This window comes from Rhinopithecus roxellana, chromosome 12 (assembly GCF_007565055.1).
Source record: "Rhinopithecus roxellana isolate Shanxi Qingling chromosome 12, ASM756505v1, whole genome shotgun sequence".
Taxonomy (NCBI): Eukaryota; Metazoa; Chordata; class Mammalia; order Primates; family Cercopithecidae; genus Rhinopithecus; species Rhinopithecus roxellana.
In genome coordinates, this window is record NC_044560.1 from 43,511,890 (window position 1) to 43,528,789 (window position 16,900).

General features: G+C 40.4%; 2 protein-coding genes across 5 annotated transcripts in view; one reads left to right on the plus strand and one right to left on the minus strand.

Annotated features, from left to right (window-relative positions):
- The window catches only part of DNAJC6 (DnaJ heat shock protein family (Hsp40) member C6), a 160,007-nt gene that overhangs the window by 77,679 nt on the left and 65,428 nt on the right, over positions 1-16,900 (minus strand). The window lies entirely within an intron of this gene.
- LOC104668079 (60S ribosomal protein L30) lies at positions 7,180-7,657 on the plus strand. The gene has a single exon (XM_010370718.2). It carries the CDS (start codon positions 7,261-7,263, stop codon positions 7,606-7,608), a length of 348 nt encoding a protein of 115 aa, XP_010369020.2. The 5' UTR covers positions 7,180-7,260; the 3' UTR covers positions 7,609-7,657.

The window sequence follows — 16,900 nt, forward strand, 5'->3', positions numbered from 1 at the left end:
GATACATAGAAAGTGTAATAACACAGCCACAGCCCTATGCCACACTGTGTGACAGAGGAGAGACAGCCCTAAATGAAGGTCAGGTAGGGTCGGGGAGAGAGGCAGAGGAGCTACCATTCACTGGACACTTTTTATCTGCCAAATGCTTGATATAGATCATCACACTTAATCATTACAACAACCTGCTGAGGTGGATATTATTATGCCCATTTTATGGAGGAGAAAACTGAGGCTTAGTGAAGTTAAATGACTGGATAAAGGTCACATCTCTAAGAAACACTGGGGTCAGAACACAAACCAGATCTGTGTGGCTCTAAATCTCATGCCCTTTCACTATCACATTCTTCCTTACCTCTTTTTGACAGAGAGTAGAGGTCTCAGGGCAATCACCAATAGCACGTAGATGGCTGTAGCTACGGAAGGGCCCAAAGAAGATCTTGCCCAATATAAATCAGGAAGCAGAAATGGCTACATCCTGAGGGAGGCCAACTCTTCCTCCAGCAGCTACCACTGCTGTTCTTCTGAGAAGAGCAGGAGCCTGGACTCACCAAATACAATGAGGACAGCACAACAGTGGAGCCATCATCCTTCCTCTCAGCACCCTTGCATATTGAGAGTCTACTCCCTCCCAGGCAAGGGTCCAGGCATTTGGGAATCTGCATGATCTGACCCATAATGTTAACCTGAACAAAGTTCAAGTTCCAAATACCAGTGTGCCCTTAAGTATATGGCTTTCCTTCTCTGGACAAAGTCTCTTTCTATAAAATGTGGAGGTGGAATTTGCTGCTCTCCAAGGTCCCATGAACTCTGGGTGACTCCATGACTCACAGAGTCTATACAATGTGAGTGTTAAATTGTGATTTGTGTGATTTATTAATACTACAAGGCAAGGTCTGTTAGGAGTCCCACCAAACTGGACATGGAGTTTAAGTGTTTGGCTGCCACTAATGGCAGCATTGGTAGAACAGAAGCATTCAAATCTCCACCATGGCTTCCGTTTTTCATTTTTGCCCCAGAAGCCCAGGGGTGAGGGACTATTATCTAACAAGCTGGCCACCTGCAAGTGCCTTCTTTCCTCTTTCCCTGCATTTGGCACTAATCTCAAGTGACTGCCTCTTGACTAACCACTCCCCAGTTTCCCTTCTTGAAATGTTTAAGCATATGCACATTGCCTACAAACTCCTAGAAGACAAGATGGGGTGAGTCAAAGAAGACTCCATACACAGTGCCAAGCACAGGGCTTTGTACGTAGTGGTAGTAGTTGTATTCTAATATTCCGCTACTAAAAATAACAAATCGTACCTAAAATCATCTAAGATTTGAGTCCCTACTATGTACCAGGCATTATCCTAAATGCTTTACAGCCCTATAATGTACGTGCCATTGCACTCCAGCTTGGTGACAGAATGAGACTCTGTCTAAAGAAAAAAAAAGGACAGACATAGTTGATTTATCTGGCTCAATACATATTGTTAATTCTGACCTCAGATTCTGAACTATAAATTGGTCAGCAATACTGCACAGGGCGTTTAACAAAGGGTGGTAGGATAGGCAAGAAGCGTATTATGGAATGCTTGTATGCCTCTTTAAGACTTGAATTTTATCTTGTAGGTGATGAGAAGTTTCACGCCTATAATATAATAGGCCTTCAAATTTCATAGTCATTGTTACCACTACCATCATTTTACAGCATGGGAGGTTATGGAGTAAGAATGGGTAGATACAAAGAAATCTGAGAATTACCTTGTTTCCTCCCACTGTTCCTATAGGCAAAACCCAAATCCAATCCACCTTTCTACACACCAACTACTCTTTACTTAGTATCTTACTCGGTTCAGGCCATTTCCATCTCTAGCCTCCTAACAGCTTTGGATCCCTCCAATCCTCTCCAGAGGGATGAGGCATGTTGTTAAAATACAAATTTTATCTTATCACTCCCGTTCATAGAAACTTTTAGGGCCACAGGGTTACATGGTTTACAAAGCCTTGAATGACCTGGAAACTGCTTTCCTTCCCATTCTCACCTCCTGCATTCCTCCTTCACCGATCTTTGCCCCAGTCCCAGGGAAACTCTTTGCAGTTCTCCCAATAGCCCATGCTCTCACTTTCCTCTGGATCACTGCACGTATTTTCCTCGGTAGCCTGCACTGTCTCAAGAGTATTTTTGCTGTCTCCAGCAACAATTCTGAAAGTTGCATGCATTACATTCTGTGCTTTATCTCAAGAAAGCCATTTTAAAAGACCTCACATTATTTACCACCTTGCCAGAGGCTGTCAAGCTTAAGGATTTTGTAACCCATGTTCTCCTACTTCTCCTGTCAAACATGCTTACATGTTATACTTGCAGTTTGTGTATCTGCCTACAAAATTTTCCAAGTATAATCTCATCTGGGCATCTTTTTCTTTTGACAGTTTTGTTATCACCCTCTCCAAAGAAGGGATAGTTATATTAACCTAACAATAAATTTGCCCATCTTTTTCTCAATTATGTTATCTAAGTCAAAATATATCTTCAATAGAACTTTTTATAGTGAATAAATTATATACAGACATGGCTGATGCCTTATGGTTACTTTGCAAAATAATTTTATTTATTTCTATTCATATCTATCCTTTTTACTTTAAAAAGTCATGCAAACAACATACAAATCCTTAATAATGATTCTCCAGGCTCTGCCTTTGACGTGATATAATTGAACAGAAGGCAATATTAAAGACTGAAGCTTCAGGAAAAAAAAATCAAATAGTCACAAGAAATTCTGGGCGGAGGGACATTGTAGAGAGCATTATTGGGGTTAGGAAGAAACGAAATTTGCAGTTATTTCCTCAAACATTTAAAGCAGTATCCATGGAGGAAAAAAAATCCTAAGTCATTGTTCTAAAGATGGCACTGATGCTTTTCAAAGTTTTAAAGCTACTATGTTTTCAGGAGTTACGACAATTTATATAATAACATATGGGTTGGAATCCTGATTCTGTCACCTGCGTGCTATGCTGTGACCTTGGGCAAGTCACTTAACCACTCTGAGCCTCAGACTCCTCAGCTGTAAAATGAAGACAATTATACCCAGTTTATAAGGCAGTTGTAAAGCTGAAGTAAAATGATATCCATAGAAGTACTTTATAAAGTAAAAATAAAGCAGTGATGGTTTTTATTCATGGTCAACGCCAAAGAGCAATGCAATCAGAAGATAAAACTCCTCTCAGAACTTTGGTTCTCCACCTATGAGTCCATTTATTTCACCAAGCTGTTATTTTTACTGTTGTTGGAAGCATATCCAAAGATCTCTACTGAGCTCAGATGAGTGATAAGGCCAAAATGTACTATTCAATTCCCACTATTAATTTGGGGGAGAGTGTTGTTTTTGTTTGTTTTTTTAAAAAAACACTTCTTGGTATGTTAAAATTCTTAATATGAGCAGGTGAATTAACATTAGATTGAGAACCCAAATGCCCAAACTGGAACAATGTTCAAATCTGCTAGTGATGGATGGATTGTGGCCAGTGTGAGCACATCTGTGAGTCTGTAACCACTGTAAATAAAAGAATCTGCCATTGTTCTCAGAGCAACTCAACTCTTCTGCCAATAGAACATCCTTTGAGCACCCTCCAATTTTCTATAAATCCCAGGTTTGAAATTCTGATATAATCTTCTAATTTCTAGCCCTCTAAGTATTTGTATGGATGTTAAGAGGAAAGAGTGACTTAAATATTTTTATAAACCACTGCTAATATCAAAAGCAGCACTGTATCTTATGTTCAAAGCCTCTGGGAGACATGAAGAGAATTCTGAAAAACAAACAAACAAACGAACAAAACGCTGTCAATTTAACCACTTCCTAAGGTGAGTTTAACGAAGCAAAAGAGAGTAACACTTCACCAAGGACATTGATAATTTTTCCAAACATACCTAAGCAAAGTAGATTTGACAAGCATGAGGCACTTACTCCTAGCATTATTAAGGTCTGTCCAAAAATTGCCGTTGATTCAGGGGAGGGGAGTCATTGCTGATAGTGAGCTTCTGTCTCTCCTTCCGTAACCAATAAATTCCAAAATATGTAAGGCTCAAACACGATATTTGTTTATTTCTTGCCTCTTTTTCATTTCTGCACTTAAGGCATTTGCTTTTGCTATCTTCCTGCTAAGAACCCCTACCTGGTTCTTTGCATAATTTATTCTTTCTCATCTTCCAGAAAGGTGCCCCACCACCCAATTCACTGAACATTTGTTATTCTTAAATATCAAGGTTTCCATTGCCCCTTCCTGTGGTCTACATATCCTGATTCGGAGTTGGAAAAGAGAGTTAACCACAGAGACATCCTTTCCTCATTGAGTGCCCCAATGTTAACATTTGTATTCATAATCCATCTGCCATATTTATAGGAGAAAATAAAAACAAAACAAAATTTAAAAAGCAAAGCTACAAGCAAAACAGAGTCCAGAAAAGCCTGTGATCTCTAACCTGTCATCTCTAACCAGACACAGCAAAGCTGGCAAACTCAGGCCTGGAACCAGGTCCCAGGACATGTTGAGAGACTCCAGGACATGAGGAAATAGAAGTCCAGGCTCCCCCCGCCCCAGATTAATGAACATGGGGCAGCAGCAGAATTAATATTGGCATCAGACCAATGTGGAGCAAATCCCAACATTACTATGTGTAATAAATCCTGTGATATCTCTGTGCCTCAGCTTCCTCATGGAAAAGAAAATAAACCAAGAGCACTGCTGACAGCAAAATGAAATACAGGGACAACAGTCTTTGCCAATTTGGTCACCCAATATTTTGTCAGACCTGAGCTCATACTCAGCAAACACAGTATAAAAGCCATCCCTTCAACTTGGGGCTCACAACCTATCTTAAACAACACTTGCTGCTCAAGTTATAATTAGAAATGTCTGGTTATTATGAGGAACATGAGAGGGCTTTATGAGGTGTTAATGAGCAACTCTGGTCTGTCTGGCATCAAAGTGAGTGGGCAATGACCTCAGGCTCCAGTGCACTAAGATAAATAGGTGGCAGCTTCACCCTATAATCGCTGTACAACCTCGGGAAGTTATTTCATCTCTTTGGAAAACTTGGTTTGTAAATTGGGAATTAATAATCATAACTGCCCCCTAGGATTCATCTGAAAATTAAATAAGAGAATGCATGTTAACATATGCCTAGCAAACAAATAGTAAGCCCCAAATAAATGACAGGTATTTTTATCATTGTGACCTCCACACCAAAGATTCTGATTTTCAGTCTTTCACAGAATCCTGAGAATTTCTGGGAGATCCTGCTTTGCCACCTTCCCTAGAAATGGAACTTCATAAACCTGGGAAGCCAATGGCTATAGAGAACCAACCAGGACTTGTTTTCCTGGAGCTGAAACAGAAGAAGGGGTATGGTAGAGACTGCTATTTGCCAACCAAAATCCATTCTCCCCTCCTTGTTGTTCTTAAGAATACTTTTAGCTGGTTACTTGGACTACCAGAATAAAAGACTACATTTCCCAGGCTTCCCTTCAGCCAGGTACGACCACGTGATTAAGTTCTGACCAATGGGATGAGAGTGGAAGTGAGACTGCAACTTACAGGCTGTTTCTTAGAGAGAAAAGGTAAGTCCTTCCCTGGCCTTCACATTGGCTAGAAAATGAATAGTTGGTTGGCCATCTTAGATGACGAGGAAGAGAGTAATATCCTAAGGATCAAAAAGCAGCATGATAGAAGCAGCTTGGCACCCTAGCTACTTTATACAGCATCCATTCCAGATCAGATTTTTATGTGAGCAAGAAATAGGCTTTCATCTGCTTAAGCCACTGTTATGATGGCCTTTGTGACATATACAACCAAACTTCTAGCCTCATAAATATTATAGACAATGTGCACAAGGAAAAAGGAAGGCAGAATATGGTAGAGGATTGCAACACATCCCTGGTACATAGTGACATGTCATCATTGTTTGCAGAATTAAACATCCTCTGTTGAACTCCATGCAATCAACCCAAATTTTGGACTATTGAGGTCAGCTTCAAAAACAGGAGGCACACAGGCCAGCTGGAGAGTGTCCATAAGGAGAATGACTAGGGTAATGAAAAATAAAGAAAACCCATCTCATGAGGAAAGACTGGAAGAGCTAGAAAGAGAAAGGTAAGCCAGAAAGGCAAGATTAGGTTTCAGGTAACTCAAGGGCAGTAAGTTAAACAGGGCTTCTCTCTTTGGACTCAAGTTTCTTCATCTGTAAAATAAATAGGTAAACCCAGAAAAATCCCCTTTAGGTACAGCATGAGGGACCTATAAATTCAAAAGAATTTATGTGGCACCAAGGGACAGAACTACAAACCACCTAGATACAGAACTGAAAGAGTGAAGGGCAGATTTCCACTGAACATCAATAAACATCCAAGCAATGTTTCTTGTCCAGCAATAGAATGGCTGGACAAGCAATGTTTCTTGTCCAGCAATAGAATGGCTGGACAAGCAATGTTTCTTGTCCAGGAATAGAATGGCTGCCTTCCAAAGTCCAGAGCTACCTAACTAGAAGGGTTCAATCAGGAACTAGACTTGGATACAGGTCCCTAGTGGACGTTCTAAGTCTTGGAAGAATCAGAACAGCTCCCTAGAGATGCAGTTCCTTCCTGCAGACAGAGCAAAAAAGGTGAACTTTGTAACAGACAGTTTTGGATTTGAATCTATTTCTGCCACTAATCTGGCTATATAATCCTGAACAACTTATTAACCTTTTTTGAGCCTTGGTTTCCTCAGTTTTTAAATGAGGATAGCAAAACATAACTTGAAGTATATTCTATTAAAATATGTATAGAAATATTTTTAATATTTTATTAAATATAATAAATATAGAATTTTTTATTTTTTAGACAGAGTCTTGCTCTGTTGCCCAAGCTGGAGTGCAGAGGTGCAGTCTTGGCTGACCACAACCTCTGCCTCTAGGGTTCAAGCAATTCTCCTACCTCAGCCTCCCAAATAAATATAAATATTTCAATAAAATATACTTCAAGTTATGTTTTACTATCCCCATTTTATCCCCAGATGGTCTCCGGGTCAGCTGTAGCCATTTCCTCTTTTGAACAGAGCTGAAGCTATTATAATATATATCAAGCACATAGCACAATATAGGCTCGTAGCTACTTAAAGTAGTCATCTTAATCATCTTATTGCCTGTATAAATGGAGGAAAAGAAAAATGTGCTTTTCTCCCTCCCCGGCCATCTTAGCGGCTGGTCTTGCTTGGGGGCCGTCCCGCACCTGAGGCAGGAAGATGGTGGCCGCAAAGAAGACGAAAAAGTCGCTGGAGTCGATCAACTCTAGGCTCCAACTCGTTATGAAAAGTGGGAAGTACGTCCTGGGGTACAAGCAGACTCTGAAGATGATCAGACAAGGCAAAGCGAAATTGGTCATTCTTGCTAACAACTGCCCAGCTTTGAGGAAATCTGAAATAGAGTACTATGCAATGTTGGCTAAAACTGGTGTCCATCACTACAGTGGAAATAATATTGAACTGGGCACAGCATGCGGAAAATACTACAGAGTGTGCACACTGGCTATCATTGATCCAGGTGACTCTGACATCATTAGAAGCATGCCAGAACAGACTGGTGAAAAGTAAACCATGCAAAATTTTCCTTTAATAAAATTTGCTTGTTTTAAAAAAAAAAGAAAAGAAAAATGTGATGAGATCAGAAAATGAAGTTAGTCATCCTGGTGGAAGCATTAGAAGGTAGAAGGCTGGAATTGGGCACAATCAACATAAACAAGGGCTTGCCACATAAATGCTGTGGTTGAAGTACAGGCAGGACCAAAAGCCACTCACAAGGTGGGAAAGGAAGGAGAAGCGGCCATTGCAGGATCATCAGACATTGGGAAAGGACTCGCATTCAGACCTCCACCTACCCATTCACTATTTATTTATTATCTATGAGCAATTATAAAATGAGAAAAGTGCCACAAAGAGGAAAATACAGAACATAATCAGGACACAAAGAAGAAGTACCCGACCCAGACTTAGAAGGTCAGGCAAGGGTTTTCAGTGGACATGATACCTAACTTGAGACCTGCACTACCAAGGTGTTTGGGGGCAAAGGATGGGGAGACAGCTCAAGCTGATGATGTGGTGGAGGAGGGTAGAGAATCATAAAATGTCTCCCACTCCTCCTCTAAAATTCCTACATTCTGAGGAACCAAGAAGACTGCTAAGTCCTTCCCAATGCTAAGGTTCCACCATTATGGCCTCAGATGCAAAAGCAAAATAAAATAAATGTCTTACCCTTTGGGGTCAAGTCCTTTTTTTTTTTTCTTTTTTGAGACAGAGTCTCGCCTTGTCGCCCAGGCTGGAGTGCAGTGGCACGATCTTAGTTCACTGCAAGCTCCACCTCCTGGGTTCATGCCATTCTCCTGCCTCAGCCTCCCAAGTAGCTGGGACCACAGGTGCCCACCACTATGCCCAGTTAATTTTTTTGTATTTTTATAGTGGCAGGTGTGGATGGCAACATGGAGGTTCCTTATGGTGTTGGAATTGTTTGGTACCTTGACTGTGATTCAGGAACCCACACAGTTGAGAAAATAGTATAGAACTTAACATACATACATGAGTGCACATGCAAACAAATACAAGAAACCAGAGGAATCTGAGGTGGAATGAATCAATGTGAATATTCTGGCTGTGATATTACACTAAAGTTTTGCAAAATATAGCACTGGGAGAAATGGGCAAAATTTACAGGTATCTCTCTGTACTATTTCTCACAGCTGAATGTGAATCTATAATTATTTCAATAAACATTTCACTAACAAAAGTAGATGCAGATAAAGAACATAGTTACATAAAATTGTAGTTATGAAATATAAATTCATCACTGAAATTTTAGCAAAATGCATTTAAAATGTGTTAATTACTGATATCTACTACCCAAATATTGTTTTGTAATATTTTGATAGTTCCTTCATTTTTAGACTAATATATATTTTTACAATAATTTTCCTATGTAAATACAAATATATGTGTGTACATGTTTATGTAGTTTAATTCAATGTATAAAGACTATTTCTTGTTTATACTCATTTTATATTTTGAAGATCTTCCCATCATATTAAAAATTTCTTGAGCTGGGCATGGTGGCTCACGCCTGTAATCCCAACACTTTGGGAGGCTGAGGTGGGAGAATTGCTTGTGCCCAGGAGTTCAAAACCAGACTGGGTAACATGGTGAGATACCATCTCTACTATAAAAAAAAAAAAAAAAAAAAAAAAAAAAAAAAAAACTTTTTTGAGTTGGATACTATATAGGTATATCTTAGTTTTCTATTTGGTAATACTACATAGGCATATCTTAATATTCTATTTGGTAATACTATATAGGCATATCATAATTTTCTAAACCAATCCTCTATTTTGGGACATTTTAGGCAGTTTTAAGTTTTTTCTATTATAAATAATTCTGTAATAAATTAAATCAAACTGGTTGCCAACATTACCCAGACACGAAATGTTGAGTTAGAATGGATGGTAGAAATCACCTGACCAAACAATTCCCCTAAAACAAACATACACCCACACATAAATCATCTTATAGTTATGGAAATTATGGCCTATTCTCACTTTAGGATGTAAGGACAATGCACAATTTCAAAAGTTCTATATTTAAAACGGGGAAAAAAAAAAAAGCATGACCTGCCAACCTTGCTCTAAGTCACTTTTGACCTTGTAGAATCAAGCAGAAAAAGTATAAATGGAGGAAACTCTAGAAAAAACAATTAAGAGTTTGAAACATGATAGACATGGTTCATATTCATATTCTCTATGACCTTGGGGAAGCAGTTTAACTATTTTGTTTCTTTATCCATAAGTATATCCTCCTCCTTACTAGGTCCTCAGTAAATATTTCCTGTCTAAATGAATGAATGAAGTACTGGCATATGCAGGTACTCAATTGCTCACTGTTACTCAAACATGCAAAGTTCTTCCAAGCTTCTAGTTTGGAATGTCCTCCCCCATCTCCCTCTCCACCAAGAAATCTTGCCTGCACTGCAAAGCCAGCACTAATGTGCCCATTCAAGAAGGCTTCATCAACTCACTTACTTTTCGCCTGTACTGTCTATTTCACACTTTTAATTATATAGACCCTTCTTTCTACAGCTGGTAAAAGAGCGACTTGAGGGCCAGTTTTCCTCCTTTTTCATCTTTGAGTAGGGCTTTGCCATCCATCTCAACATGACACAGGTTCCTCACATGCCCCAGTCTGTCTAAAGCTCTGGATGAGAGGCACACAAATAATACCTATATGTGTAATTGGATTCTTTCCTCCTGGAAATTGGGATTCAGAGACAGATGATCATTGAGAACTGGTTGCTTCAAGCAGTGGCATAGAAACTCAGGACCTTTGAGGAAGCCATGTACACAGAGAAGACAATAAAGCTGGTCTTCAGAGAGAGTGAAGGGCACAGCAAACGCACAGGAAGGGAAACAAGAACTTTGGGGCACTGGAGAGGGGGCTTCCAGGAGGTAATCACTTCTGGGGTACCAGGTGCATATGGGCTGGCTCCACTGCCCCTGGGCCCCAGGAATTACTCTGTGACTTTATGACAACTCCCTTCCTTTGGTTTTTAAGTAATATGTTTTTAATCGACTAAGAAATTGATAAAGACTTGGTGGGTCCATAGATGCATACTTCACCAGTCTCACTATCTTCAACTCACATCCAATATATTCCCTATATCAGGGTTTCTCTACCTTGGCACTACTGACATTTTGGGCAGGAAAGTTCTTTGTTTTGAGGAGCTCTTTTGTACATTGTAGCATGTTTGGCAACACCCTGGCCTCTACACACTAAAGGTAAGTAACAATTCCCCCGACTATCGTGACAATTAAAAATGTCTCCAGACATTACCAAATGTCCCAGGAGGAGGGCATGAAACAGCCCCTCACTGACAACCACTGCACTAGCTTTTATACAAACACTGGGAAAACAATAAAGAAAAAGAGGCTGGGCACAGTGGCTCATGCCTGTAATCCCAGCACTTTGGGAGGCTAAGGTGGGCAGATTGCTTGAGCTCAGGAGTTTGAGACTAGCCTGGGCAATATGGCAAAACTTCATCTCTACAAAAAACACAAAAATTAGCTAGGCACAGTGGTGGTGTGTACCTGTAGTCCCAGCTATGAGGGAGGCTAAGACAGGAGGATCGCTTGACCTTGGGATGTAGAGGCTGCAGTGAGCTGAGATCATGCTACTTGAACTCCAGCCTGGGTGATAGAGCGAGACCCTGTCTCAAAAAAAATAAAAATAAAATAAAGAAAGAGAAAAAAACTTATGAACAAACCCAGAATGAATATAACAAAGACAAGGCTCAGTGTCTTATAAACTGAAGAGAGAAAATTCTCCACCTTGAAGAAACCTCAGGATAATAAAATATTCTCAACACTGCCTTACTTCACTTAAACTTCAGCACAGCCAACACTTATCAAGTTATCTACTATATGGCAGGAGATACAGTGAGCAGTTTTCTATACCTTATTCCATTTGCTCCTCCTAACAATCTGATAAGAAAGATATTATCAGCCAAGCATGGTGGCTCACTGTGCCCAACCAATGTTTGTAATCCCAGCACTTTGGGAGGCCAAGGGAGGAGGCTTATTTGAGCCCAGGAGGTCGAGACCAACCTGGGTATGCTCAGTAGAACCTCATCTCTACAATTTAATAATTAGCTGGGCATTGGTGGCATAGGCTTGAAATCCCAGCTACTTGGAGGCTGAGGTGGGAAGATTGCTTGAGCCCAGAAAGTGGAGGTTGCAGTGAGCTGTGATCACGTCACTGCACTCCAGCCTGGGTGACAGGGTAAGACCCTGTCAGAAAAAAAGGAAGGAAGGAAGGAAGGAAGGGAGGGAGGGAGGGAGGGAGGGAGGGAGGGAGGGAGGGAAAGAAAGAGAGAGACAGAGAGAGAGAGAGAGAAAGAAAGAAGAAAGAAAGAAAGAAAGAAAGAAAGAAAGAAAGAAAGAAAGAAAGAAAGAAAGAAAGAAAGAAAGAAAGAAAGAAAGAAAGAAAGAAAGAAAGAAAGAAAGAAAGAAAGAAGGAAGGAAGGAAAGAAAGAAGGAAAGAAAGAAATTAGTCTGTTTTCACATTGCTATAAAGAACTATCTGAGCCTGGGTAATTTATGAAGAAAAGAAGTTTAATTGACTCACAGTTCCACAGGCTTAACAGGAAGCATGACTAGGAGGCCTCAGGAAACTTACAATCACGGCAAAAGGTGAAGGGGAAGCAAGACACATCTTACATGGTGGCAGGAGAAAGTGAGAAAGAAAGTGCCACATTTTAAAACCATCAGTTCTCACTCACTATCACGAGAACAGCAAGGGAGAAAGCTGACCCCATGATCCAATCATTTCCCACCAGGCCCCTCCTCCGACAAATGGGGATTACAATTCGAGATGAGATTTGAGTGAGGACACAAAGCCAAACAATATTAAGAGGCATTATCTGTTTTACAAAGGTGGAAACTGAGGATCAGAGAATTTAAATTATTTGCCCAAGGTGACAAAGCTAGACAGCCTTGTTAAAAATTTGAACCTAGAACCACCACTGGCTCCAATTCCAATGCTTTCTCCACTCCTGTACTGCAGTATTCTACAAGAAAACTAGTAGCTATAATCAATGAAAAGCCAAAACGGTAATAAAATTTTCTCATTCACACTTTATCCATGAGACAAACAGGTATATCCTAAATGTTAACAATGGTTATTCATGGAAAAAAAGTTTATCGGTTATTTTTATTTTGTGTGTGTGTTTTCTGCATTTTCCAAATTGTTTTGCCTTGAATATGTATTGCCTACCTAATAAAAAGTTATTCAAATTAATTTCTGAAAACAAAAATTATTCACAGAAATATCAATCTTTAATGTCAGTTTCAAGTAAACCATTATCACTTCTCACATTATGAGTCTACCAAAGATTAAGAAGTTTATCAGTACTCAGCTTTGACAAGAATGTGGGAAAACAGGTAGTCTCATATACTGTTAGAAACTTAAACAGCCGGGCACGGTGGTTCATGCCTGTAATCCCAGTAGTTTGGGAGGCCAAGGCGGGCAGATCACCTGAGGTCGGGAGTTCGAGATCATCCTGGCCAACATGGTGAAACCTCATCTCTACTAAAAATACAAAAATTAGCTGGGCGTGGTGGCGCATGTCTGTAGTCCCAGCTACTTGGGAGACTGAGGCAGGAGAATCGCTTGAACCCGGGAGGCGGAGGTTGCAGTGAGCCCAGACCACGCCATGCCATTGCACTCCAGCCTGGGCAACAAGAACGAAACCCCATCTCAAAAAAAAAAGAAAAAAGAAACTTAAGTTAGTGCAAGGTTCTTAGAAACAATGCAGGATCTATCATAATGTGAAATGCATAAGTTCTTTCTCTCAGTAATTCCACTTCTAGGAATTTTTCCTACAGGTATACCACATATACAATATACAAAAATACATGCTCAAAGATATTTACTCCCTATTAATAGAGGAATTGGGACAGTGGAATTCAAAACAATCATTAGAGAAAATAAGGCACATCTTTAGGTACTGGTATAGAAAGTTATCTATAACAATGTTAAATAATACATCACATTATATAATAGCATGTACAGATGGATTCTAGGATAGCCAAGTGTGTCATTCTATATATGATTGGATGTATATATATGTGAGTATGTAGGAATCCATGTCTGTGTGAGAACCTAGAGAGAAAAAAATCGATTTTTATTTTCATTTTTATACTACTCTCTGAATTGTTTTAAATATTCTTTTTGTTAACACGTATCACTGCTATAAACTAAAATAGGTTTGGGGGGTTTAGTTTTTACAAGCCAAGAGGTCTGCCTTTCATGCAATGGCTTGAAAACAAAGCAAGACATAAAATAGAGCTGTCTTCTGTTATAACTGCAAATGCTCACAAAACGAGGCAGTGTGTGAAAGTTTCCCAGCCTCTGTGTGCCAATGAGAGGCATAATGGAGACAGTTCTCTCCTGGCACATTCAGAGACAAAGCCAGGCTCCTATCTCTGTTAGGAGATTTGAATGGCTGAATTTTAAGACCAATAATACAGTAAAATCCTGCTATACTTTCAAGGCAATCTAAACCAATTTCCCTAGCAATTAAAACACAACTTTTCCTGTCCTATTCCTCCAACTTGTCTCTTCCTAAAGTAGCTGATATATCTTGGCTACAGGGTGCCCAAGATGTCAATTCCTCTTTTGAAAATCTCTCTCTCATGCCCCAATATGGCAGAAGACCTGAGTTTTGCTGCTAGTTTCACTGTCTGTGTATAAGCTCATTGAACCAACTGAACCTTCTCTCAGAACATTTTGTTAATACCACCTACTTTGCTGGATCACTGTAAGATCTGCATATGATAGAGCATAACAAAGCATGTTGCTGGTAGGGATGTTGATAATGGGAGAGGCGATACATGTGTAGGGGCAGGGATATATGGGAAATCTTTGTACCTTCCTCTCAATTTTGCTGTGAACCTAAAACTGCTCTTTAAAAAAAAAAAAAAAAACAGTCTTTAAAAAAGTTAAATTTAGGCTGACTGTAGTGGCTCACACCTGTAATCCCTATATTTGGGGAGGCCAAAGCAGGAGGATTGCTTGAGGCCAAGAGTTGAAAACCAACCTGGGCAACATAGCAAGACCCTGAGTCTATAAAAAACTTTAAAAATTAGCCATGCATGGTGGTGTATGCCTGTAGTCCTAGCTACTTGGAAGGCTGAGGCAGGAGACTTGTTTGAGCTCAGGAATTCGAGGAAGCAGTGAGCTATGATTGCACCACTGCATTCCAACCAGCTTGGGCAACAGAGCAAGACCCTGTCTTAAATAAATAAATAAATGTTTAAAAGGCTGACCCTTAGTGTTGAACAGTAGAATTGCTGACCTCGTCTATGATGTAGAAATCCTGCCTACCATGTGGAATGCCTAGGAAGCCACCTCAAACTCTCTCTATGCAAGCAGCCAAATGGTCTCTTAAAAACTCAAACCCCATTTGTGGCCATTCCCTCCTAGTTCACTAAAAGCCAATTATATCAGGTACACACTCCTTTCTACAAAGCTATCCCCCTTCTCCAGGTTTTTGCATTTGCTGTACCTGGAACTTGAAATGCTCTACACTCCACTCTTTCTTTTTCCTGCTTGTTTCTGTATCTTCAGGTGTCAGCTCAAACATTATCTCCTCAGAAGGGCCTTTCTTGACCACCCCCTGGAAGATAGTTCTCCCCATCCTACTACCATCCTGAGCTATTCACTGCTTGCTCTAGCCCTCCATAGCATTTAGCATACCATAGAACCATTCATCTTTGTTCACTGGTCATGCACTATAATCTAAACTCGTAAGTGCCAAGGTCTTATCTATCTTATCCTCTACTGTATCCCCCATGACTAGAACAGTGGCAGCACAGAGTAGGCAGCCAAGAGACATTTATGCAATGAATGAATGAAGAGTATCAACTGCAAATGCATTCATTTACATTCTCACATTTCACTGTGCCTATGTAAAAAGCAGGGTCAGTATGATTTTTCTCATTTGAATGACTTGCCCAAGGTCACAGCTTGTAAATGACAAAGTCAGAGCTTACATGTAGAGTTCCTGACTCATAATTCCCTAATACTCCCACTGCTCAACAGCCTCCACTAATTTAGACATGGAAGGGTTGAAAATAGAGCAATATATCTAGGCTTCAGCAACAGGGAAGGAGAAGAGAAAGATCTGCTTTCCTGCAGAAGTAAAGTAAGAGAGACAGAGGGGAAGAAATGGTGAGCTATTATCTTATACTCTCGGGCTGTGAATTAGTAAAATTCATTCCTTCATCTGAATGAAATGCAGCTACCTCTGGTACTGCAACTCATGAAACCTCTCATCGCCAAGTCACAGTATGGAAGGAACACTTTGCTGATCGAAGCAGCAAGTGAAATTTTAGGTAAGCCAGATGCAATTGCCTAAATTGGAAAGTGACACCAATCTTCATGCCTTTTGAGCCACATGCCACAGACTGAGAGCTAAGTCACACGCATACACATACCCCAAAACTACAGTCATCCACACATGGCATGGGGCTCCACGTCTCCCAAGCATGCTGACTCACTGACTAGACAGAAGGGGAGGAGAAAAGAGAAGAGGGGAGCAGAAGAGTAGAAGAGGTAAAGGAGAAGAGAGAGGGATAAGGAAGTTGAAGATGGGTGGGAAAGAGAAAGAGAAGGACAAAAGAAGAGAAGAAAGACTGCAAGAGGAAGAAACTAAAATAAGAATAAGGGTCAGGGAAAAGTGAAGACTATTAGCTGCTAAGATTTTTGCTCTAATGCCCAAGTGGCCAAATGCTAATACAAGACAGTCCTTGAGAATTTCTGAGGTCAGGGTTTTGTTTTGTTTTGTTTTGTTTTTTTCAGAGAATTCTGAAAAGAAAATTCTGGTTTCAATAATCATCTTCCAAGTTTCTCTGGTTTTTGATTATTCTTGCTGTGCCTCCATCACCAAGCAAGGAACCAGAGCCTAGGGCTCTCCCAGTGAGAAGGGGCCACCCGACACGACACCGACACCGTCCTGGCCTCAGGCCTCAGGTCTGGACTCAGCCCAGAGCCACAGAGCTTCAGCTCTAGCATTTCTGCCCATTAGCTTACTCTTCCTCCAGGCAAACACAAGGCCTGCTCCTGCCTCTCACCCCTCCACAACACTCCCCTGGGCATCTGCACAGCCTAATGGGCAGTCTACCAAAAAGCTGAAAGCCTGGTGAAAGTTTGTGCCAAGCTAACAGTATCCTCAGTCCTTCCACAAGTATGTTCATGGTGAGCTTGCAGCAGAGAAAAACAGTTGGTCACATTTTCCACATCTGGCTGAGACTGGAAATACTACCTTCTCTCCTGCTACCATCCAGGCATC